We start from the raw sequence: 26,497 nt of genomic DNA on the forward strand, positions 1-26,497 counted from the left end.
AGTGAGAATAGTAAGGTCTCCTCTAGGGTCCATGATTTTACCTGTCATAGCTAGGTTTACAGTGCCAGGTATGAATTCCTCCTATTGACGTGGCCCTAAGTCCAGTTAGATGCTCAAGATAAAAATGCTACTAATGGTCCCTACACTTCAAATGAGATTGATCATATAGATAAATTTCTACTTCATAATTTTTGTCTTGCCTTTTATTGTTAATATCCTTTGTTAACTACGTTAAAGACAATTGTTGAAAAACTGCTATGAAGTCTAGCGGGCCTTGGGCTTATATGTTATTTTTGAGAAAGGGAATGTAGGCAGGGCTAGCCTTGAACTCTTTTTTAAAAAGTTTATTTTTTTATTAACTTTATATCCTGGTTGTAGCCCCATCCCTCCTCTCCTCCCAGTTCCAACCTCCCTCCCCATCCCTCCCTTTCCCTCTCCCTTTGCCTAGTCCTCAGAAAAGGAGAGATCTACCCTTTCCGATCTACCCCAGTTCATCAAGTTGCATCAGGACTAAGAGTGTCCTCTTCCTCTGTGGCCTGGCAAGGTAATCCTGCCAGGGGGAAGTGATCACAAGCTGGCAAGTGAGCCCATGTCCCATTCAGTCCCCACTTCCCTTACTAGAGGACACACATGAGGCCTAAGCTGCCCATCTGCTACATATTTGTAGGGGGCCTCCATCCAGTTCATTCATGGTCCTTGGTTGATACCTGAATCTCAGCAAGCTCTTCTGAGCCCTGGTTAGTTTAGTTATGAACTCTTAACCTGCTTGCCTTGGTGTCCTAGGTGGTGGGGGTAAATGCTCAGTTTTACACCTTAACTCTTACAATTTGTTCAATGCCTCTGAATTGTCACTTGACATTTCTTGGCCTATAAAAGCCAGTATTTCAATTAGGTAAGTGCGTATGTACAAGACTGCCAGTTGCCTGTGTACTAGACTGGGAGAGAGGTACCTCTGCCTGGCCGGTAGTTCATGTGAAAAAGAGCTGTGGTCCAGTGTAACCATTTGTACTGGGTTGTCAACTTGACAGAAGATAGAATCATCTAGGAGACAAGCCTCTGGGTGTGTCTGCGGGGAAACTGTCTGGATTATCTTAGCGTGCTGGTGTGTCTCTGAGGAATTGTGAGATTAACTGTGGTAAGAACACCTACCAGGGATATGGGCAGCATCAGTTCATGAGCACAGGTCTGCTTCCAAATAAAGAACAGAAAGTGAGCCGAGCACTAGCATTTATTGCTCCCATCTTTTGGACTGTGGACACAATATGACCAGAAGCCTTATACTCCTACCACCATGCCTTTTCCTGCCATGATGGACTTCCCCTTGAGCCATATCCCAACATAAGCCTTTCTTTTCTTAAGTTGCTCTTTTGTTAAGTAGTACATCTTAGCAACAAGAAAAGGAGTGAATACAGCCAGGAGTATTGGTTCTTGCCCGTAGTCACAGTTATTCAGGAGGCTGAGTCATTAAGATCACTTGAGACCAGGCGTTTGAGCCTAGCCTAAACTATATAGTGAGCATCTGTATCATAGCCTATTTTAATACTATCTAGGTGGGCATTTTATATGAGTGAGATAAATTGTGTATATTGTGGTCATTTCTAGGCATTGAAATTTAAAAATAATTGGATTCGTATAAAAAATATACCATGCCTTAGAAAGACAAATGGGATGTGTATTGGACATAGGAGAAAACAAGTAACAGGACAGGAGTCTACCATAGAGGGCCTCTGAAAGACTCTACCTAGAAGTGTATCAAAGCAGATGCTGAGACTCATAACCAAACCTTCAGCAGAGTGCAGGGAGTCTTATGAAAGAAGGGGAAGTTAGTATGACGTGGAGAGGATAGGAGCTCCACAAGGACCAAATATATGTGGGCACAGGGGTCTTTTCTGAGACTGACACTCCACCAAGGACCATGTATGGATATAACCTAGAACCTCTGCTCAGATGTAGCCCGTGGTAGCTCAGTAACCAATTGGTTTCCCATAGTAAGGGGAGCAGGGACTATTTCTGACAGGAACTGAATGGCAGGCTCTTTGACCTCCCCATCCCCCCAAGGGAGGAGCAGTCCTGCTAGGCCACAGAGGAGGACTGTGCAGCCAGTCCTGAAGATACCTGATAAAACAGGGTCAGATGAAAGGGGAGGAGGTTCTCCCCAATCAGTGGACTTGGAAAGGGGCAAGGAGGATATGAGGGAGGGAGGGTGAGATTGGGAGGGAATGAGGGAGCTGGATACAGCTGGGATACAGAGTTAATAAAATGTAACTAATAATAAAAATAAAAATAATATACCATGGATAATATAATCATATAAATGCTGAAAAAAAAACACTGAGTTGGAACAACAGTCCTTCTCTGAATGTTTTAAGGACTAAGGACTAAACTATCAAAGAACAATCAAACTCCCCAGAACAGAATGAAGACCAATGAGTAAAACTTACAGGAAGAAAAATTTCAGGTCAATGTAAAGAGTAACCATTTACTAGTTAGTGATCCTATAAATCTGACAGCTTCGTTGAAAGATAACTAATTCTGTTGTCAATAGAAGACTGTAAGCAAAGGCGTGAACAAAATGTAATTATGTATTCTAGAAAGGGTTCCTTGGTTAGATAGCAAGTTAGACTTTTGTGATTCATACCTTTATTTTTTTAAAAATGATTTTTAATTAATTACACTTTATTTACTTTGAATCCCAGCTGCAGCCTCCTCCTTCATCCCCTCCCAATCCCACCCTCCCTCCCTCATCTCCTCTTATGCCCCTCCCCCAGTCCACTGATAGGGGAGGTCCTCCTCCCCTTCCCTCTGACCCTAGCCTGTCAGGTCTCATCAGGATTGGCTGCATTGTCTTTCTCTGTGGCCTGGTAAGGCTGCTCCCCACTCAGGAGGAGGTGATCAAAAAGCCACCCACTGAGTTCATGTCAGAGACAGTCCCTGTTCCCATTACTAGGGTACCCGCTTAGACAATGAGCTGCCATGGGCTACATCTGTGCAGGGGATCTAGGTTATCTCCATGCATGGTCCTTGGTTGGAGTTTCAACTCAGAAAAGAACTGTGGACCCAGATTTTTGGTTCTGTTGCTCTCCTTGTGGAGCTCCTGTTTCTTCCAGGTCTTTCTATCTCTCCCTTCTTTCATAAGATTCACTGCACTCTGCCCAAAGTTTAACTAGACTCATAGCTTTCTTAATGCTAATTTTCTATGCTTCTAGAAAGGCTTTTAGCCTTTAGCTAGCTTTAGCTAAAGGCATCTTTAGCTAGCTCAAAATTTTAGTTATAGCTATGATCAATAATGAGAACTATGTAATTACTAACTATGACTGGATATAACATCTTAAAATAATTATAGCACCAGGGAATAACCCTAGGGTCTTGGGAACAGTAGACAGCATTAATTCTACAAGTTAATCCCCAGACCTTCTTTTTTGGATTTTGTGAGGGAAGAGCTCACTATTGTAACCCTGGCTAGTCTGAAACTCTCTCTGTAGACCAGGCTGACCTGGAACTCACAGATTTCCTCTGCCTCCTGAGTACTGGGATTACATATGAGTACCACACTCAGCTTCCAAATCCCTTTTTAAATTCATTTTTATTTTGATATATGGTTGAATATTAGAGATGCTTTAAACTGTCTTTTTTGTTAATTTTGTTTTGTTTTTAAGGTAGTGTCTCTCTATGTAACTCTGGCTGTCCTGGAATTCACTCAATAGATAAGGCTGACCTTGAACTCAGAGATTCACCTGCTGCTATGTGCTGGGATTAGAGGTTTGTCCATTTATTGGACTTTTGAGTAGTGTTGGGACTTTTAAAAAATTGTGTGGACCTCTGAAGCTTAGGGATATGAGATGGACTTTTGAGGGCCAGAGATGTAATGTTAGGATTTTAAAGTGATGTTTTGGTTGTCAGATTGACAAGGGGTGGACTTTTTAATCTTGTTTTTTTCAGACAAATTATTTGTCATTCAGTACACATTGCTAGCAAAATGACTAATAGACTAGGGTAAATCACTTTTTTATTTATTATTATTATTATTATTGTTGTTGTTGTTGTTGTTGTTATTTTCATAATTATTATTTACAATTTATTCACTTGGTATCATGGTTGTAGCCCCTTCCCTCATCTTCTCCTGGTCTCACTCTTCCTCCCTTTTCCTTCCCTATCCCTCTCCCCCCTAGTTCACTGATAAGGGAAGTCCCCCTCCTCTTTTATCTGACCATAGCCGATCAGGTCTCATCAGAACTGCTCAGATCCTCTTCCTCTGTGGGCTAGCTAGGTCACCCCACCAGGGAGAAGTGATCAAGGAGGAGGCAACCAAATTCATGTTAGAGACTGTCTCTTCTCCCCTTACTAGGGATCCCACATGGAGACTGAGCTGTCTATGGGATACATCTGGGCAGGGGGTCTAGGTCCTCTCTATGCAGGGTCTTTGCTTGACAGTTAATCTTCATTGTTGACTTGTGACCTACAATTTCATGTTCTGTGCCATAGCTGAGAGCTACTCTCATCGCTATGCTTTCTTTGCTATGATGGGCTTGCTCAAACTAGGATCCAATGTATACCTTTCCGAAGAGATGTAGGATAGAACTCAATTACCCTTTAGGCTTGTTCCCTGCAGTTAACTTATTGGCGGGGTCTCACTGACTTGTTTTCACTCTGAAGTCCTAACAAGATAGCCCAGAAAGAGCCCATTGCAAACTGAGCCCTACCTTACCTTTTCTGCCAAGGTGCATGCTTCCATGACCATTGCGGGATGAATTCTTGTCAGTAAGTTTTCCTGTCCGGGCTTGGCAATGTGAAAAGTATAGGCAGAGCCTTCAAGCTGGTCTCACCGACTGGCCCAGAGGACTACTTGGTTGGATCCACCCTCATTCTAAAATCTGTTTGTGAGAGTGTGGGCATGGAAAATACTCACACTTTTTACATTTGCAGTAAGTGATTCTTATACTCAGTGTAGCAAAGGGAAAGCGAAGCACCTTTTACATGGCCCATACCTCCAATCTGAGTAGATCTGAGCACCCTACCCCACCCCACATCTTCATGTAAGTGATTACTTGCTTACCCAGTGGAGAGCAGAACGCATTTGAGGGTAGGAGATAGAGAAATAGGGGATTCTGCTTTTCTGACAGAGATTTTTGACTGTGACACTTCTCTTTGATGATTCCCTCCTGTGGCACCAGTGAGCTACAAAGTACAGGCAGCCCCTTGTCATTCTGCCTGATGCTTGATTACAGATCATTAATTTTCATCTGTAATTTTTCAGGTTGCCAGATTGTGTGCCTGTGGAGCTCAACTCTTTTTTTTTTTTTTGCTAAAAACCTCACTTCCTTACTATATGATCAAGTGATTTATGTTTTTGTTTCAGATATAAAATGTATTTTTCTGGCTACCATCTAGTTTATCTTGTACAGTTCTTCTGTCCTTCCATGCATCTCATCTCTCCTATAGCCAGACACCTTTTATGCAAACACATCTAATGCTTTGCTTCAAGTTTGTGGAGATGCAAATTATCTTAAACTCACTATTTCCCCCTTGATTAAAAATATTTATTATTATTATTATTATTATTATTATTATTATTATTATTATTATTATTATATGTGCATACATGCACAGGCATGTATGCAACCTTGCATGTACAGAGGTCAGAGAATAACATTTCGGAATCTGTTTTCTCCTTTTACCATGGGTTCTGGGGTTTGACTCACTAAGGTCATTTGGAAATCAATCTGGCGCTTTCTCAGACAATTAGGAATAATGCTTCCTCAAGATCCAGCTATACCACTCCTAGGCATATATCCAAAAGAGGCTCAAGTACACAACAAGGACATTTGCTCAACCATGTTTGGAGCAGCTTTATTTGTAATAGCCAGAAGCTGGAAACAGCCCAGATGCCCCTCAACTGAGGAATGGATACAGTAATTGTGGTACATTTACACAATGGAATACTACTCAGCAATTAAAAACAAGGAAATCATGAAATTTGCAGGTAAATGGTGGGATCTGGAAAAGATCATCCTGAGTGAGGTATCCCAGAAAGAGAAAGACACACATGGTATCTACTCACTCATAAGCGATACTAGACATATAGGATAAATACACCAAAATCTGTAAGCCTAAGGAAGCTAATCAGGAAGGAGGACTCTGGCTAAGATGCTCAATTCTTACTCAGAAAGGCAAAGAGGATGGACATTGGAGGAGGGAGAAAACAGGGAACAGGAAAGGAGCCTGCCACGGAGTGCCTCTGAAAGGCTCTACTCTGCAGGGTATCGAGGCAGATGCTGAGACTCATAGCGAGACTTTGGGCAGAGTGCAGGGAATCTTATGAAAGAAGTGGGAAATAGTAAGACCTGGAGGGCACAGGAGCTCCACAAGGACAGCAACAGATCCAAAAAGTGTGGGCACAGGGGTCTTTTCTGAGACTGATACTCGAGCCAAGGACCACTGATGGAGATGGCCTGGAACCCTGCACAGAGGTAGCCTATGGCAGTTTAGTATCCAAGTGGCCTCCATTGTAATGGGGACAGGGACTGTCTTTGACATGAACTGATTGGCCTGCTCTTTGATCATGTCCCCCTGAGAGGGGAGCAGCCTTACCAAGCCACAGAAAAAGACATTGCAGCCACTCCTGATGAGACCTGAGAGACTAGGGTCAGAAGGAAGGGGAGGAGGACCTCCCTATCAGTGGACTGGGAGAGGTGGGGAAGAGGGAGGGTGGGATAGGGAGGGGAGAAGGGAGGGAGGTACAAGGGAAACACAAAGTGAATAAACTGTAATTAATAAAAAATTAAATGTAAATGAAAGATTTCTAATGAATAAAGTATTATGAAACTAAAAAAATAAAATATGTTTCTAAAAAAATTTCCTGCTCATTCTTTTATTGTCATATAGTTTTGATAAGATTTCATGTTATAGAATCAAAGAAGGAAAATGAGTTTATTTCCTTGCTGAAGAGGTTGAATGTATTTATGTCACTGTCCTAGTATTTTTCTATACTGGGATTTGGAGGTATGAGAGAGTCAATAGAATAAACCTGCCTTTATCACAAGGTCTCATCAATATTTCTAAATGTAGTCTTTTGCTTTCCCTCTTTTGACCCCCTTTTTCCCTCTGGCCAGCTTTTTAATGTTTATGCCTGCTTCAGGCTTTATTCTTACAGAAGAATTAATGACAGAGATATAGCTGGATATTGGCGGAATGAGTCTAAGGTTACATAAATCATGCTTGTGAGATTGTTAATTTCCCTTAAATATTTTATGTAACATGGAACTGAAGTTATATATTTCTACATAATTGCTTATAATATGCTAGGTACTCTTTTATTGCTTTGTTTTGTTTTTTGTTTGCTATATCATTTATTATTTAATTCATCTATTTTACATCCCTCTTGTAGTTTTCCCTCCCTCCTTTCCTCCCAGTCCCTCCCTCTCACCTCACCTCCTCACCCTTTCATCTCAGAAAAGGCTCAGAAAAAGGGAGGCCTCTTATGGATATCACCCCACCTTGGCATATTAAGTTGTAGCAGGACTAGGTGCATCTTCTCTTGTAGCTAGAAAAGGCAGCTTGGCTAGGTGAAAGGGAGTCCAAGGTGGACAACAGAGTCAGATACAACTCCTGCTCCTGCTCTAAAGGAGTCCCACATGAAGACTGAGCTGCACAACTGTTATATATGTGCAGAGGGCCCAGGTCCATCACATGCATATTCTTTGTTTGATGCTTTAGTCTCTGTGGGCCCCTATGGGCCCACGTTAGTTGGTTCTGTATGTATTCTTGTGTCCTTGACTTCTCTGGTTCCTTCAGTCCTTCCATCCCGTCTTCCACAGATTCCTTGAGCTTCAACTACTGTTTGGCTGTGGGTCTCTGCATCAGTTTCCATCAGCTGCTGGGTGAAGCCTCTCAGATGATACTTATACTAGGCTCCTGGCTGTGAGGAACAGAGTATCATTAATAGTGACGGGGGTTGGGGGTTGGCTCTCTCCTTTGAAGTGGGTCTCAAGAGGGGCCAGTCATTGGTTAGTCATTCCCTCAATCTGTGTTCCATCTTTATTCTTATACTTCTTGTAGTCAGTTCATATTTTGGGTGGAAGGTTTTATGGGAGTGTTGATGTCTCCCTCCCTCCACAGGAAATCCAGCCTGACTACAGGAGGTGGTGACTTCAGGCCACATATCCCCATTGCTAGGAGTCTCAGATAGGGTCATGCCCCATAGTCTCCTGGGAGTTTCCTCCATTCCAGACATGGCCCCCTGACTGATTTCTATTTTCTTTCCCAGTCCCCTTCCAACACTGATCCCCACCGCAGTTCCTTTCCCCATCCCCTCTCTTACAGAGTTCCCTCTGTCCATCTAATTCAGATGTCTTATTTTATTTCCCCCTCTGAGTGATATTCAAGCATTCTCCCTTGGGCCCTCCTTGTTACTTAGCTTCTTTGGGTCTGTGGATTGTAGCATGGTTATGTGTACTTTCTGGCTACTATTCACTTTTTAAAAATTCTTTATTAGTTACACTTTATTCACTTTGTATCCCCCCCTGTGGTTCTCTCCCTCCTCCCATCCCAATACCTCCCTTCCTCCACCCTCTGCATGCATGCCCCTCCCCAAGTCCACTGATAGGGGAGGTCTTCTTTTCCTTCCTTCTGATCCTAGTCAAAGAGGTCTGATCAGGAGTGGTTGCAGTGTCTTCTTCTGTGGCCTGGAAATGCTGCTTCCCCCTCAGGGGGAGGTAATTAAAGAGCAGGCCAATCAGTTCATGTTGGAGACAGTCCCTGTTGGCTACTGAACTGCCATGGGCTACATCTGTGCAGGGGTCTTAAGTTATCTCCATGCATGGTCCTTGGTTGGAGTATCAGTCTCAGGAAAGATCCCTGTGGTCAGATTTTTTGGTTCTGTTGCTCTCCTGGTGGAGTGCCTGTCCTCTCCAGATCTTACTGTTGAAACAGCCCAGATGCCCCTCAGTGGTGGAATGGATACAGAAATTGTGGTACATCTACACAATGGAATATTACAGCAATAAAAAACAAGGAAATCATGAAATTTGCAGGTAAATGGTGAGATCTGGAAAAGATCATCGTGAGTGAGCTATCCTAGAAGTAGAAAGATACACCTGGTATATACTCACTCATATAGACATATAATATAGGATAAACCTACTAAAATCTGTGCACCTAAAGAAACTAATCAAGAGAGAGGACTCTTGCTAAAATGCTCAATCCCTATCTAGAAAGGCAAAGAGGATGGACTTCAGAAGAAGGAGAAAAGAGGGAACAAGTCAGGAGCCTGACACAGAGGACCTCTGAAAGGCTCTGCCCTGCAGACCATCAATGCAGATGCTGAGACTTATGGGCAACCTTTGGGCAGAGTGCAGGGAATCTTATGAATGAAGTGGGATACTATTCACTTTTAAGTGAGTACATACCATGCATGTCTTTCTGAGTCTGGGTTACCTCACTCAGGATGATCTTTTCTAGTTCCCACCATTTGCAAATTGCATGATGTCCTTCTTTTTAATAGCTGAGTAGCTTTCCAATGTGTAAATGTATCACAATTTCTGTATCCATTCTTCGGTTGAGGAACATCTAGGTTGTTTCCAGATTCTGGCTATTATGAATAAAGCTGCTACAAACATGGTTGAGCAAGTGTCCATGTGGTAGGATGGAACATCTTTTGTGTATATGCCTAGGAGTGGTATAGCTGGGTTTTGAGATAGAACTATTTCCACTCTTCTAAGAAAGTGCCAGATTGATATCCAAAGTGGTTGTCCAAATTTACATTCCCACCAGCAGTGGAGGAGGGTTCCCCTTTCTCCATATCCCCTCCAGCATGTGTTGTCACTTGAGCTTTTGATCTTAGTCATTCTGATGGGTGTAAGATGGAATCTCAGTGTTGTTTTGATTTGCATTTCCCTGATGACTAAGGATGTTGAGCATTTCTTTAAGTGCTTCTTGACCATTCGATATTCCTCTATTTGGAATTCTTTGCTTATCTCTGTACCCCACTTTTTAATTCAGTTATTTGGTCTGTTGGTGTTTAATTTTTTGAATTCTTTATATATTTTGGATATTAACCCTCTGTCAGATGTAGGATTGTTGAAGATAATTTTCCATTTTGTAGGCTGTCATTTTGTCCTATTGATGGTATACTTTGCCTTACAGAAGATTTTCAGTTTAATGAGGTCCCACTGATTAATTGTTGATATCGGTGCTGGTGCTGTTCATGTTCTGTTCAGAAAGTTGTCTCCTGTGCCAGTGCATTCAAGGCTATTATTTACTTTGTATTCTATTAGATTTCATGTATCTGGTTTTATGTAGAGGTCTTTGGTACACCTGGACTTGAGTTTTGTGCAGGGCAATGAATGTGGATCTTTTTGCATTTTTTGTACATGCAGACATCCAATTAGACCAGCGCCATTTGTTAAAGATGTTTTCTTTATTCCATTGTATGGTTTTGCAGGTTTTCTATCTTTATGATACTCAATCACTGTATTGATAAATGTGATATATTCTTGCTTGCATAAACTTTTGAAAAATGGTGCTAGGAACCAAACCCAGGGCCTCATATATGTTAGGCAAGTGTTCTGCTACAAAATATTTTAACCACTATGTAAACTTGTAAATTATCCTTCGGTATGTTTTCAGAGTTTATTTATAAATTTAGCTCACATTCAGTAGCTATTATAAATATTGTATCTTAAAGATTATATTTTTAAATTACACCTATACACCTATACAGGCCTATAATACAAGCTACTTGGTGGGAGGGGCTGGGGCAGGAGGATTGCAAGTTCAAGGCTAGCCATGAACTCTTAGATACTGTCTCAAAATAAAAAGTAAAAAGGGGGAGCTGGAGAGATGGCTCTGAGTTTAAGAGCACTGTCTGCTCTTCCAGAGGTCCTGAGTTCAATTTCCAGCAACCACATGATGCTCATAACCATCTATAATGTGATGTGATGCCCTCTTCTAGCATGCAGGTATACATGCAGATAAAGTAGTTATACATAAAATAAATAATAAATAAATATCTTTTAAAAAATATAAAAAGGAGTTTGGAGACAAGGCTCAATGGGAGAACATTTGTGTAGCATGCATTCCAATTGACAAAACTGAAGGATAAATAAATGTATATGCCTTTAAATGTTTGTTTAGTATCCAGCAAATTTTCTGAACTCTATTATTTTGTGTGTGTGTGTTTTTTAGATAATGTCTGACAAAGCCCAGGTTTGCCTTGAACTTCTGATTTTCCTATCTCTACCTCCTGGATTCTAGGATTGCAGATGTGTGAAACTATGCAAGGTCTGTGTGTGTGTGTGTGTGTGTGCACATGTGTGTGTGCTCATACTGTGGTATATGTCTGGGTATGTATATGGTTGCCAGAACCTAATGTTTGGTAGCTTCATCATTTGCTTTCCATCTTATTGTTTTGAGACAAATTCTTTCACTGAACCTAAAGTTCACCAATTTGTTAGACTAGCTGGTAGTGAGCTCCAAAGATGTGCTTGTCTCTAGTGATCCATTGTGTCAACAACCTTAGAATACCCCCATATCACAATTACAAATATAGGCCCCAAATGGGGCCTCTATGTTGGTGATGGGAATATAAACTCAATGTCCTCATTTCTACGTAGCAAGCACTTTATCTCAGGCCAAAGATTTTTTTTTTCAGTATCATATTTCTAATTTATTTTTTCTCTTGATTTTATTGTCCTTTAACATTAACAGATCACATATTCTTATGTTTCAACTATTATATTAATAGAATAGATCATTCATTTTATACTTTATTACATTATATTAAAAAATCAAGTGTTGATTGCCTAGTTTTAAGATACTTGCCTGTTGTGCTTTTCCCTTACCAATCTTTCTCTAATCCTAAGATATTTCAATATTTGTCTTCACAGAATTTTAAGACATAAATATATATATCCAATTTTCTAGAGATTTGCCTCTAATTAATACAGCATTACCTTTTGCTGCAAATGCTTCGCAATGAGATACAGGAATGTCTCAAGTGTGGAAAAAATAGGTTGAACTAATTAGTTCATTTTAAGTAAACTGTTAGCTCCTCTATTAACCCTTAGCCAATTATGTCCTCTCATTGTCGATTTCCTGCCTCGCATCTTCAATTCCCTTATCTAAGCTTCAAGTCCCACCAAAAACTGTACACTCGAAATAACTGTACTAACCTTTGGAATTTAAAGCACAGTTCTAATAATACAATTCTATTACATACTCTCAAACAAAATGCAAACTCTTAGCTCCGAACTTGTGGTCATTTATTAGTAGTTTCATCTTGTGAAGTCATTACTCTTCTGTTATACATTGTCCCGAGGACTCTAATCTGGTCCTCTCTTTGTTTTGCTTCCATTTACCACATCTAACAGTGCACAAGTTAGCTCCCCTTGCTCCAATACTATTTCTCTCCTTTCAGGTTGTTGGATAGACAATTCAATATCCATTAAATTTCCAAAGAATACTAAAGAAAAGTTTCTGTGTTCTGGTAATTTATAATCTGAACGACAACAAGAGGCAAAAGGGACAGTGAAAAGCATAAAATGTAAACAATCCAAGAGACTGTACAGTTATTAAAATTAACAAGAGAGATAATTTGGAGCTCAGTTAGTAGAATGCTTACCTAGCATACACAAACCCTTAGGTTTCATCCCAAATACTACACACATGCACACACACACACACACACACACACACACACACACGCACACGCACGCACATGCATGCACACATACAAATATGATAAAGCAAGAAAAGGAAGGAAAAATGTTAAGAAGTTATATATATATAATTAAAATAAAAAGCTTCATATAAAACACAAATGTTGGTGAACAAGAAAATTTTAATTAGCGATAGTGAATCAGACTTATCGTCTGTATAGTCTCATGTAAATTTATATTACTTTAGCAATGTAAGGTCGGCATTATTATCAAATTGTTATTTCTGGGCCAGTCTATATAGAAGTGGTTGGGGGTTCTTGGAGCTTTAGTAGTTCCTTTTCCGTATGACTAGTATGTTGGAGACTTGCATATCTATTTTCTTTCTTTCTTCCTTTCTTTCTTTCTTTCTTTCTTTCTTTCTTTCTTTCTTTCTTTCTTTCTTTCTTTCTTCCTTCCTTCCTTCCTTCCTTCCTTCCTTCCTTTCTTCCTTCCTTCCTTCCTTCCTTCCTTTCTTTTTTTTTTTTTTTTTTGAGACAGAGGGTTTCTCTGTGTAGTCCTGGCTGTCCTGGAACTCAGTATGTAAACCAGGTTGGCCTTGAAATTGCAGAAATATGCCTGCCTCTACCTTGTGAGTGCAAGGATTAAGGTGCACATGTGCCACCATGTGCAGCTTAGGTTTTTCTTTTTTTTTATTACATTTTTATTTTTTATATTAATTACAGTTTATTTACTTTGAATCCCAGCTGTAGCTCCATCCCTCATTTCCTCCCAATCCCATCCTCCCTCCCTCATCTCCTCCCTGCCCCTCTCTCAGTCCACTGATAGGGGAGGAGCTCCTCCCCTTCCCTCTGAACCTAGATTATCAGATCTCTTCAGGACTGGCTGCAATGTCCTCCTCTATGGCCTAGCAAGGTTGTTCCTCCCTCAGAGGTAAGGAGGTCAAAGAGCCAGCCCCTGAGTTCATGTCAGAGACAGTCTCTGTTCCCCTTACTAGGTTACACACTTGGATACTGAGCTGCCATGGGCTACATCCAAGCAGGGATTCTAGGTTATATCCATGCATGGTCCTTGGTTGGAGAATCAGTCTCAGAAAAGACCTCTGTGCCCAGATATATTCGGTCCTAGTGGAGCTCCTGTCCTCTCCAGATCTTATTAACTCCCCCTTCTTTCATATGATTCTCTGCATTCTGCCCAAGGTTTGGTTATGAGTCTCAGCAACTGCTTTGATACCCTGCTGGGTAGAGTCTTTCAGAGGCCCTCTCCATTGCTGGGGGAGTGCAAACTTGTACAACCACTTTGTAAATCAATCTGGCATTTTTCTCAGACAGTTAGGAATAGTGCTTCCTCAAGATCCAGCTATACCACTCCTAGGCATTTATCCAAAAGATACTCAAGTACACAAACAAGGACATTTGTTCAGCCATGTTCATAGCAGCTTTATTTGTAATAGCCAGAACCTGAAAACAACCCAGATGTCTGTCAACGGAGGAATGGATACAGAAATTGTGGTACATTTACACAATGGAATACTACTCAGCAATAAAAAACAAGGACATCATGACATTTGCAGGCAAACGGTGGGATCTGGAAAAGATCATCCTGAGTGAGGTATCCCAGGAGCAGAAAGACACACACAATATATACTCACTTATAAGTGGTTGCTAGACCTGTAAGATAGGATAGACATACTAAAATCTGTACACCTAAAGAAGCTAAACAAGAAAGAGGATCCAGGGTAATATGATCAATCCTCACTTAGAAAGACAAATGGGATAGACATTGAAAGCAGGAGAAAACAAGTAACAGGATAGGTTTTTTATTACTTTTAATGATAAGTTGTTTTTTTTGGTCAGTTTTTATTCCATAGATATAACTTCATGTGGAAATGATTGTTTTAATACTAGGAAAGATTGATATTTTATATGTACATCTTCATAACTCTCATCTGTTAATAATTACTTGATTTGTTCTATTATCTTGGTATTAGACCAGATTTCAATTTGGAGAAGTAAATACAACATATAACAAAAGAAGTCATAACCACTATACAGTATCATTTCAAATTCCTTCTTTACAAAGTCACATTTTCTCTAGGTACCAAATGTTTTAGTGGCAGTGGTAGAAAGAAAAGGCCAAATTTATGTGAAATCAGGATTTTATAGATTCTGTGGGCATAACTGAAAGTTATCAGTTATTTTATAATTAAAAAGGGAAGTGAGACTTCAATAGGAGTAATTTTGTAAAATTCTTCCTTTATTTCCCAATGGTGATCTACTTAATCAGGAATCATAGGCTCTTAAGGTATAGTGTCTTAGTTTCCATGTTTCATCTATACTTCATAATTGAGAATTTCTATAGACCATTAACCCTAACCTCTGCACTAAAAAGTGTTGGCTGTTATCCCGTAACTACCTTAGATTATATTTGTGTTAACATTGTTGAATTAAAGTGTAGGCTACATTCCACTTTTGAGTTTGGGACTGGTTCTGCAGAGCTTGTATTTCTGAACTTCTAGCCTCCCCTCTCAAGTTCTGGGATTACATATGCATGTACCACCGCATCCAGTTTATGGAGCACAGGGGTTCAAACCTAGCCTTGTGCATGAAAGGTGAGCTATAGTCTTGAAGCCAACCCAGCCTAACCCTGTAGAATCTTTAACCCTGTGCATAAATGTGGCTTTTTAATCTGGAAACCTCAGTTCATATATTCTAGCTAAGAAAATATTGCTTGCTTGCATTTTCTTTTTTGTCCTTCCCCTTATTTTTTTCCAGTACTATGAATCACCAGGGCATGGGGACATATTTCTTTAAACAGGTATTTATATCAATCTTCTTATTTTACATCACTTTATGAATGCTTCATAAAGACAGGATTTCTGTCCACTTTGTTCAGCAATGTGTACTCAATTCCTGCATAATAATGCCTACTATGCTTAGTAAATCATTGTTATTGAATATATAAATGACTGAGTCAATGAAGCAGTATTGGTAATTTTTCACCATTGCATTTAAAAAATGCTACAAATGCCTTCAAAGATTTTCTTAGCCATTTATGCGTTGGTTGTTAATGTTTAGTACTTTGCTATTTTTTTCTCCTCTAAGAAGTAGCGTTTGGTGTAAATAGATTTGTAGGAATGGTGAGAGCACAAACAGAAAATACTGAAGGAACTGGATAAAAGCTTACATAATTGTTCATCAGAATTTTGCTTTAGATTTTCTTCTGAACCAGTTCAGTTGTAGGCCTCTGCAGTAAGTTGGAGAGAGTGTCATTATATGGCCTTGTGTGAACCTGTGGGATCTGGAGCATGTAATGAGTAAAACTGTTTTTGCTGCAGTGTCAGGAATACATTTAAATACCAATGGACACTTTTCAAGCGCGTGTTAGTAAGATTAACAAGACTATCCTTTATTTTAGATTTCAGTATACAGTAGATCTGGTGTGCTCAGTCATGCGCATTGAATTCATACTTTTTGAATGTAGTGTCATTCAAAGGGAAATCTTTAAAAAAGAAAGCCAAGGCTTTACACATTACTCATGAATAACTTGGCTTAGATCTTACATTCTTCACTGAGGTTTTGCTTCATAGTCTTGCTCTGGTAAGGAATTCTCTTTTTATGGATGGAATTCTATGATTATTTTTTTAAATACTCAGGGAACATTTAGATAAATTATTAAAATTATAAACAGCTTCACAGGTCACTTTCTAATGTTTTGAGAGTTGAAAATCCTATAAAAACATGCTATTGATATATTTTTACTGACATATTGATTTACCCATAACAGTATTTTACTATGGCTTAATTCATATACTTGCTCCTGCTTTTGTCTTAATGATAATTTATGGGAAGGAAATTTAAAGGGACCATTAAACTAGTTCTTTGTATATATATATATTTTTTAAATTTTAGATTTTTTTTGAGAATTTTATTTTGTTTTTGTTTTTATTTCCTACTCTAATGATTTTACTTGATCTGACAATCCAAAGCAATATTTTGGTTTATCATTTTTGCTACATAAGTGATCAGATTTTGGTTTTGTTTTGTTCTTTTGAGACAGGGTTTTTCTGTGTGTAGCTCTGGCTGTCTTGGAATTCACCCTGTAGACCAGGCTGGCCTTGAACTCGCAGAGATCCACCTGCCTCTGCCATCCAAATGCTGGGATTAAATGCATACAACACTAATACCTGGCTAGATTTCTTTTTTAAAAAGTATTTTTATTAATTATTTGAGAAGTTCATATAATGTATTTTGATCCTATTTATTCCCCAGCTTTTCTCAGATCTACTTCTACCTCCGAACCCACCCAATTTTGTGTCTTTAATTTTTTAAAATTTTTTATGTGAGTCAACTACATAGTGAGAACTTGCCTCCCCTCCCTCCAATATTATGTGTATAGGTGTTTTTAATTGTATGTATGTCTGAATACCGCATGTGTACCTGGTGCCTTCAGAAACCCGAGAGTGTGTTGGAGCCTCTATGACTAGAGTTACAGAGGTTGTTAGCTACCATATAGTTCTGGGAATCAAACCTGGGTCTTTTGGAATAGCGGCCAGTGCATCTTCCTTTAAAAAAAATCCCATCAAGTCCAATTTGTGTTGCTTAAATACTCTTGGGAATGGGGCCCCAGAGCCTGGTTGATCTCTCAGGGGTCACACCCCTAAAGAAAAAACGACTCTGTCTCCCAGCAGCTTTGATTACCTATAGCTCAGTTTACCTCCATCCTCTACTCCATTCTGGAATTTTTGTCTGTCTTAAACGTGTATAAGTCTTAGGTGCTTTGTCGTAACTGCTGTGAGTTCACCATATGTGAGAGCACAGCTGCTTTGACTGCTGTTGTATTAATCGTCTGCCTCCTTTTTTTTCCCTTTTCTATCGCCCTTTCTCATAAAGATCCCCGAGCCTCTGGGAAAGAGGTACAATGTAGATATAATGTTGGAGCTGAGTACTCCAAAGTTTCTTATTTTCTGCAAGTGGACCAATTTTGGGTCAGCTACTCCAACAGTAAACTTCTCTGATGAGGGTTGAGAAATGCACTAATCAATGGCTAGACAATAAGTCATTAGGATCCAGTTTAATACTGTGTCCATTTAGCAACATAATGGTAGCAGGTATTCCCTATAGTTTTTTTTTTTTTTTTTTTTTTTTTTTTTTTTACCATACACAACGAGTAATTTACAAATCCAGAGGTAAGAGTTTATAGCATAATTTTAAGAATTTTTTGAGAGTATAGCGTAAAGAAATCATAGGAGAGAGAAGTACAAGCTTAGTGAGAAGAGACTTTTGGGACTGTGAAGCGGAACAAGTTTCAATCTAAGAGATCTGGGGATCATTTGTGCAGTTGTTACAGTCTGTGAGAATTGGGAGATTAACTGTCGTGTTTTGGCTATTGATCAGTACTAAGGCCAAGCTGGAGTAATAATATCTGAGTCCATCAAGGAAGATAAAGTCACAAAATGGAACACTGCCAGTGCGGTCCGATAGCCCCTAAGGGGGAGCAGGAAGCTGAAGGTGTGGGACTGCAGGCTGGAGCCAGAGATAGCCAGGAGAGTGCAAGGGAAAAGGAAGCCAGGAAGCATCTTTGTGTGACTTTGTAGTAGGCCTTGGTTCCCAGCTTCTATCTGAGCTGTTATACTTACAGCTCACCACTAAAGGGTGATTCATTTAAACTTATGTTTATATTTAAACTTAAATTTATATATGTATAAATATATATAAATTTATATTATTATATATTATATATGTATAAATATAGATAAATTTATATTCATATATATAAACTTAAATTTATGTATATGTATATTTATATATATTTTAGGAAGCTTCTATAGTAGTAGGTTTCCATACAAATTTTTCAAAAGGCCTTTAAACGTAGTTATCCCTCCCCATAGTCTGTCCTCTATCATGTCCTTCCGTCCTCCGCCTCATTTAAGCCTTCCTATTCAATTAGTCCCCTTTCCCCTTTATGTAACTGCATTTTCTTTTATGATTTTGCTGAAAATATTTTCCAGACCTTGGAGCTGGGAGTCTTTTCCTTCTTCTATTCCTGTTATTCTTAGGTTTGGTCTATTCATAGTGTTGCAGATTTCCTGGATGTTTTGTGTCAGGAACTTTTATGATTTAACTTTTTTTTTTTTTTTTTTTTTTTTTACTGTTGTATCGACTTCTCCTATCGTAGTTCTATGGCCGAGATTCTCTCGTCCATCTCTTGTATTCTTTTGGTGATGCTTGTGTCTATTGTTCTTGTTTTCTTCAGTAGGTTTTCCGTTTCCAGAACTGCCTCAGACTGTGTCTTCTTTATTGCTTCTATTTCCATCTTCAGGGTGAGGGGTAGTTTAAGGATGTTAAATAGGGCAGGCAATGGCTTGGGTACCACTTGTTTCCTGGTTGTCCCTGGTGACTGCAGGCCTCCAGGAATGCGGGTCATGTTGTAGGGGCAGGAAATGGAACACAGGGTATGGGGTGCAGTTTACTGTTGGTGTGGCCTCAGGGAACGTAGGTAGAATTGCGGGTGGGAAGTGGAGCACAGGATACGGGGGTGAACTGTATTTTTCTAATCATACCCTTTCTCTAGAACTTTATTAAGAATTCAGTTGCAAAAAAAAAAAAAAAAGAATTCAGTTGCTTTTTGGATCTCCTTTTGATAATCGTAATTATTTGGTTTTTCGACCCTTGATATTTTAATGATATCAAAGTAAACCTAGTAAAGATCCACAAGGGAATAAGTAGCTAAACTGATTATGGGGGAGGCAAAACCTCAATTTTCTTGTTCAGAGGCATTTTCTGGAAATAATATGTAGGTATAAAAATAGATGAGTTAGAAAATAATATATAGGTAGATAAAGAGAGAATCTACTCACTCTCTCTCTCTCTCTCTCTCTCTCTCTCTGTATGTGTGTGTGTGTGAGTGAGAGAGAGTGATGGAGACCAGAACATGACCTCAGGTGTCAGTCCTCAAAAGCCACCTTACAGTTTGAGAAAAGGTCTCACTGGGACCTGAGATTTGCTATCCGGCTAAAATGGCTCACTAGGACCAGATTTGCTAATTCAATTATACTCCTAAAACTCCAAGGATCCTCTTATCTCTACTTCCCCAGTTCTGGGATTATAAGTGCATGCTACCAAGCTTGGCTTTTTATGTAGGTTAGAGCTCCAAACTCAGGTCCTTATACTTGCATGGCACAACCAGCTGAGCACTTTACCAACTGAGCTGTCTCCTCAGCCCTTGACATGTTACATATTTCAGAAATAGCATCTTGCTTTGTTGTTCATTTTGTGCTCATATGAATCTGCTCCCTCGGCCTCCCAAACAGCTTACTGCAATGAAGTGACAGTACGATGAAATGCAATGTGTTCGGTGATGTTGACCTTTAATGGTCAAAAAGGTTCAATTTTATGTGAGAGAACTAGGAAGTTAAACATTTATTTATATTTTGTGTTTATGTGTGTATACACATGCATGTGTGGTGTGCATGCCTGTGTCCAGAGCACAACCTCAGGTATTTTTCCTTAGGCACTCTCTACCTTGTCTTTTGAGACAGGCACTCTGATTAGCTAGTACTGAACTGAGTAAACTAGATTGGCCTGCCAGTAATCTTCAGGGACCCACACTTCTCCTCCTCTCCAGCACTGGAATAACAACCATGTGCCACCATGCCTGACATTTTACACGAGATCTGGGAATTAAACTCTGGTCCTCATGTTTACAGAGCAAACACTTTACCGACTGAGCTATTTCTCTAGCCATGGACTGCCTGTTTAAAAAAGGAAATTGTCAAGCTAACCTAAAAAAGTTGATTTTGCAGGGTAATTCATTTAAAAAAAATTGGTTAGACAGTTTTACACATATAGTTAAAGTATTATAGTCTTTTAAAGAAACATATTAAATAGCTGGTTACTCTTACATGAGTGTTTTTAAGCAATGAAACAAGCCACATTTGCTGATTTCACTGGTGAGTCAGAGTCTTACTGTTCTAATGAAGACATTTACGGAAATTGGTGGTTTGTGCCAAAAGGGAAGATGAGAAAGGGGTATAGAATTCTATTGCAGTTTAAACTTTCTCTTGATGTGCTAATGTATTTGAATCCTGTAAATATCTAGACCAGAAATAATCAAGCACAAGTTATAATTGAAATGAATATAGTTTGTCTGTAAGTGTGGTCTTAAAGTACTTTTTCAAAAAGCTTTAAGATTTTCTTGTGAACTTGGTCTGATCTTTTTAGTGCATAATAATCTGAGCAGTTCTTAGTAATGATTTCTGACATTGCTGTCTGCTCATTCCCAATAACCTTATTAGGGCACCAGATGATGATCGAATTTTGAACATGAAAAGTAAGTTAAAAAGAGACTAGACTAGGAATCTGTAAGAGACTGATTGCAACAAACTGTATTATATAACCAATTGTAGTACTAGCTCAAATTGGAGGTGTAAACGTGTTTGAGTGTGATTGCTTTATAGACATTAGTAGATATTTATAGACTTAAAGATTAAGTACAGTTATGTGATTAAGTCTAGTGTGAATATAGTTAGCATCCTTTGTTTAATGCAATGGATTTAGCTTCTTTTCAGAGGCTGTGTGTCTGTGTTTGGTTTGTTTGTTTGCTTTTTTTCAGGTCACCAAACAAAAAGCCCACTGAGAAGAGATTTAGTAAATTGGTTACACAACATTCTGTGGGGAAAAAAAAAAAGCAGCCAGAAATTTTAAGGTTTGGAAATAATCTATTTTCATTCTCTGGATTGATTTCCCTCTGCACCAAATAAAAACACGGTTCACTATAGATATCATAGAGAACAGGATCTGGGAAATGCAGCTCGGTAGTAGAGCACTTGTGTAGCACGTATAAGACCCTAGATTCTATGCTCAGAGCCACATAAGCAAATAAACAAGCAAACAAAAATATAGTAGTACTACCTTAATGGTCTATATTTTTAGATACCATCTATGTAGTAAGTATTCATAGTACAGAATGTCAATGGGTATAGTGTGAACATTTATTCAAAAATAGTAAGTCATGATTCTTCCCTACTGTGACCTCTTTTTTAAAGGCAAATGATATTATTGATAGGAAAATAATTTAATGTGAGAGGCAAGAAAGTTGGGGATGGGGTTATTCCCTTTAAAAAGATATTCTTTTTTTTTTAACAGCAAAATGATGATTTATTTAGTTTACAGATAATTTGCACATAACAATCCATTTTTTTTCGTATCAGTTACATTTTATTAACTCTGTATCCCAGCCGTGTCCCAATCCCTCATTCCCTCCCAGTCCCTCCCTCCCTCCCTCCTCTCCACCGTGCCCCTTGCCAAGTCCACTGATGGAGGGGACCTCCTCCCCATTCATCTGATCCTGTTTTATCAGGTATCTTCAGGACTGGCTGCAAAGCTCTCCTCTGTGGCCTAACAGGACTGCTCCTCCCTTGGGGGGTGGGGAGGCCAAAGAGCCAGTCATTGAGTTCCTGTTAGAAATAGTCCTTGTTCCCCTCACTATGGGAAACTGAGCTACCACAGGCTACATCTGAGCAGAGGTTCTAGGTTATATCCATACATGGTCCTTGTTTGAATGTCAGTCTCAGAAAAGACCCTGTGCCCAAATATATTTGGTCCTTGTGGAGCTCCTATCCTTTCCCCTTCTAACTTATGACTAACTCCCCTTCTTTCTTATGATTCCCTGTACTCTGCCAAAGGTTTGGTCATGAGTCTTTGCTTTGAAAACACTGCTACTTAGAGTCTTTCAAATGTGCTCAGTAGACTCCTGTCATACGTTCAATGCACATCCCATCTGTCTTTCTAAATGAGGATTGATCATCTTACCCCATGTCTGCTCTCTTGATTATCTTTTTTAGGTGTACAGATTTCATTATGTTTATCACATCTTATAGGTCTATATAAGTGAGTATATACCGTGTTTGTCTTTCTCCTTCTGGGATATAAAAAAGATATTCTTGCTTTTAAAAATTATAAAACAATCCTGGTTTCCTGTGGAAATATTTCTAACTACAGATAATCATTTTTTTAAAAAGCAAAGTACAATTGCTTTTTATTACATCATTAAAAAATTGAATGTTTGTTACATGTATGTGACTGTGTATGTAAAATAGGATATACTTTCTTTAAAAAACATAAGTTGGAGTCAGGCCCAATGGTGCACGCCTATAATTTCAGTACTCTAGAAGGCAGAGGCAGGTGTATCTCTGTGAGTTTGAGGCCAGCCAGGTCTACAAAGTGAATCCAGGACAGCCAAAGCTACTTAGAGAAACCCTGTCTGGAAAAACAAACAAACAGGGAGGGAGCTACAGGGGAGATACAAAGTGAATAAACTGGAATTAATAAAAATAAATTAAAAAACAACAAACAAAAACCCAAAATAACCAACCAAACAACAACAACAACAACAAAACATAAGTTGTTTAGCACTTCCATTTTCAACCAAAATGTAGCAACAAGGGCTAACTTTTGTCCCTGCTTAAACAACACTCCTCCCAGAAATACAAGGCAAAGCCTCAGACACGGTGGCACATACTCATTATCTCCCCATTCAGGAGATGGAGGCAGGTGGATATCTGGGAATTTGAGGCAAGTTTAAATTAACATTGAGAGTTCTAGGCCAGACTGGACCACATAGTGTGATGCTGGCTCAAAACAGCAAAATGAAAAGCAAATTCTCCCCCACCCCCCGCCCAGAAATAAAACAACCAAAAAAAGACAAAACCTAAAATACATTTCTAAAAGTTGGTTTGTTGGCATTGAATATCAGATGATGACAAATGATCATTGGAAGATAAGAAATAAAGTCAGGGGTATGGAGAGATGGCTCAGAGATGGCTCTGACTGCTCTTCCAGAGGCCCTAAGTTCAATTCCCATCCCCCACATGGTGGCTCCCAACTGTCTATAACTTGAAGATCTGGCACCAGCACACAGATACATGCAGGCAAAACACCAATGCACATGAAATAAAAAGAATTTAAAAAGTCATGTGGATGGAGAGTTAAAATAAAAGACATAAAGTAAGCAATTCAGTTATTTGGCTTACTTCAGAAGTTTCTAGACAGCCGCAGAGGAAGGGGAGCTGGAGTGTGGTCTGAAAAGCATTTGGATTTTATTTGAAGAGCTGGAGTGAAAAGTCTGGGGAGGCTAAGTCAGAGTTCATAGAAGAGGGTATCAGAAGATGAGTGTATAGCAGAGCCTCCAGTTTTCAGTGTCTCACAACATATACATGAAATGAAATATCTCAAGTCAGAGTAGTAGCCATGTAAAAATACTACAGAGTACAGTACTGGGCACTCACATGGGTCTGGGAATAGAGCCTATCTTATCATTCAGACTGGAAACCTCTAAATCGTGGCGAATTCGATAAAGATCTCAGAGGTTATTGCTTCAGCAGGAGGGAATCAGTCCCATAATGAGCCCTTTCCCAGAACAAACTAAAAGCCATGTAAGTCTATGAGAAAGGATCAAATTGACCAGGGAACTTCATTGATTCAGAGCCCCATTTAAATTATCTGTTGAAGTTCACAGTGTTTGAAATCTAGTAAGTAAATTTTTGAGCATACAAAGAAGCGGGATAACAGAACCTATAATGAAGAGTCTAAACAACCAATTGAAAGCAACCAAGAACTGATACCAAATTAGCATCAGTCTCCCTCCCTCCCAGCCACTTCCCTGTGTCCTTTCCTCCTCTTTCTTCCTCCCTCTGCCTTCTTCTCTCTCTCTCTTCCTCCCTCTGTCTCTCCCTTCCTTTCTGCCTTTCTTTTTCTACCTTTGTTTTGCATCTCAGCTTGTAGCTATCTTGGCCTGAAATAGACTGGCAACCAATCAAATTAAATATTCATATACACTAGAACATTATTTGACCCCAAAAAAGAAGTGTGATTTCTCAATGTAAACAATATATTTGTATGAAAATGTGTTTATACAACACAGTACAATGTACAATGAATATATACAATTATTTTTAAAAATATACCTGCTTTTAAGAATTGTTCCTTCATGCTAAATATTTTTTATTCTTTTCATTTTTTTATCCTTTTAAAAATTTGTACTTTTTTATATTAATTACGGTTTATTTACTTTGTATCCTAGCTGTAGCCCCCTCCTTCATTCCCTCCCATTCTCACCCTCCTTCCATCATCTCTTCCCATGCCCCTCTCCAAGTCCACTGTTAGGAGAGGCCCTTCTCTCCTTCTGTCTGACTCTAACCTATCAGGTCTCATCAGGACTGGCTGCATTGTCCTCTTCTGTGGCCTGGTAAAGCTACTCCCCTGTCAGGGAGAGGTGATCAAAGAGCCAGCCACTGAGTTCATGTCAGAGACAGTCCCTGTTCCTCTTACTAGGGTACCACTTGGATACTGAGCTGCCATGGACTACATCTATGCAGGGGTTCTAGGTTATCTGAATGCATGATCCTTGGTTGGACTATCAGTCTCAGAAAAGACCCCTGGGTCCAGATTTCTTAGTTCTGTTGTTCTCCTTGTGGAACTCCTGTTCCCTCCAGATCTTTCTATCTCTTCCTTCTTTCATGAGATTCCCTGCACTCTGCCCAAAGTTTGGCTATGAGCCTCAGCATCTGCTTTGATACCCTGCTGGGTAGAGTCTTTCAGAGGCCCTCTGTAGTAGGCTCCTGTCCTGTTCCCTGTTTTCTCCCTCTTCTGATATCCATCCAGTTTGCCTTTCTGAATGAGGATTGATCATCTTACCCAGAGTCCTCCTTCCTACTTAGCTTCTTTAGGAGTATAGATTTTAGTATGCTTATCCTATATTATATGTCTAATATCCACTTATAAGTGAGTATATACCATGTGTATCTTTCTGCTTCTGGGATACCTTACTCAGGATGATCTTTTCTAGTTTCAACCATTGCTGGTGGAAATATAAACTTGTACAACCACTTTGGAAATAAATCTGGCACTTTCTCAGACAATTAGGAATAGCACTTCCTCAAGATCCAGCTAGACCACTGCTAGGCATATATCCAAAAGATGCTCAAGTATACAACAAGGACATCTGCTCAACCATGTTTGTAGCAGCTTTATTTGTAATAGCCAGAACCTGGAAACAACCCAGATGCCCCTCACCTGAGGAATGGATACAGAAATTGTGGTACATTTATACAATGGAATACTACTCAGCAATTAAAAACAAGGATATGGTGAAATTTGCAGAATTGTTCCTTTAAATGCATATTTTAATTGGCAAAGGTAAATAATTGTGATACACACTATAATGTGAGTCCTGAGAATATTAAGATAAGTAAAGTAAGCTAGTCAAGTAAATGGTATTCAGTTCTACTTATGTGAGTTGCATAGAGTAGTCACATTCATAGAGATGTGTCCTATGATGGTGGTTGCCATGTTCTTGGGATGAGGAAGAAATGTGGAGAATAAGTATAGAGTTTTATTTTGTTTTTATGCTGGCTATTGAACTCAGGGCCATATGTATACTAGTCATGGACTCTTATTGCTTTATACCTTCAGCCCTAAGGTTTTCATATTTTAAAAGATGGGTAAGATTTGGAGATTGGTTCCTTAATATGATGAATATTCATACACTAGTGACCTGCATAGTTAAAAATTGTTAAGATAAGCTTTGGGAACAGGGGAGGTAGAAATTTCACTCAAGGGATACATAACAAAACCTGTTTCTCTCTTAAAACGTTATGATGATGAATTCAGTGTTATTCTTTTTATATGATTAAAACTAACCATAAAAATGAAACCCAGATGAAGACTTTAAAGTATTCAAAAGCAGAAGGAAACTGATACCAGCTAGAAATATGGATCTATACAAAAGAATGAAGAACATCAGAGATGGTAATTACATGAATAAACATATAAGATATTTTCTTCTCA

At 39.2% G+C, this 26,497-nt stretch overlaps 1 protein-coding gene across 1 annotated transcript in view; it reads left to right on the forward strand.

Annotated features, from left to right (window-relative positions):
• Tex11 (testis expressed 11) overlaps positions 1 to 26,497 on the forward strand; it is a 196,378-nt gene that overhangs the window by 24,600 nt on the left and 145,281 nt on the right. Inside the window, 2 exon segments of the mRNA XM_055605069.1 lie at positions 20,947 to 20,981; positions 21,264 to 21,338. Coding sequence (XP_055461044.1) covers positions 20,947 to 20,981; positions 21,264 to 21,338 — 110 coding nt within the window.

This window comes from Psammomys obesus, unplaced genomic scaffold, assembly GCF_907164565.1.
Source record: "Psammomys obesus unplaced genomic scaffold, mPsaObe1.curated_primary_1811, whole genome shotgun sequence".
Taxonomy (NCBI): Eukaryota; Metazoa; Chordata; class Mammalia; order Rodentia; family Muridae; genus Psammomys; species Psammomys obesus.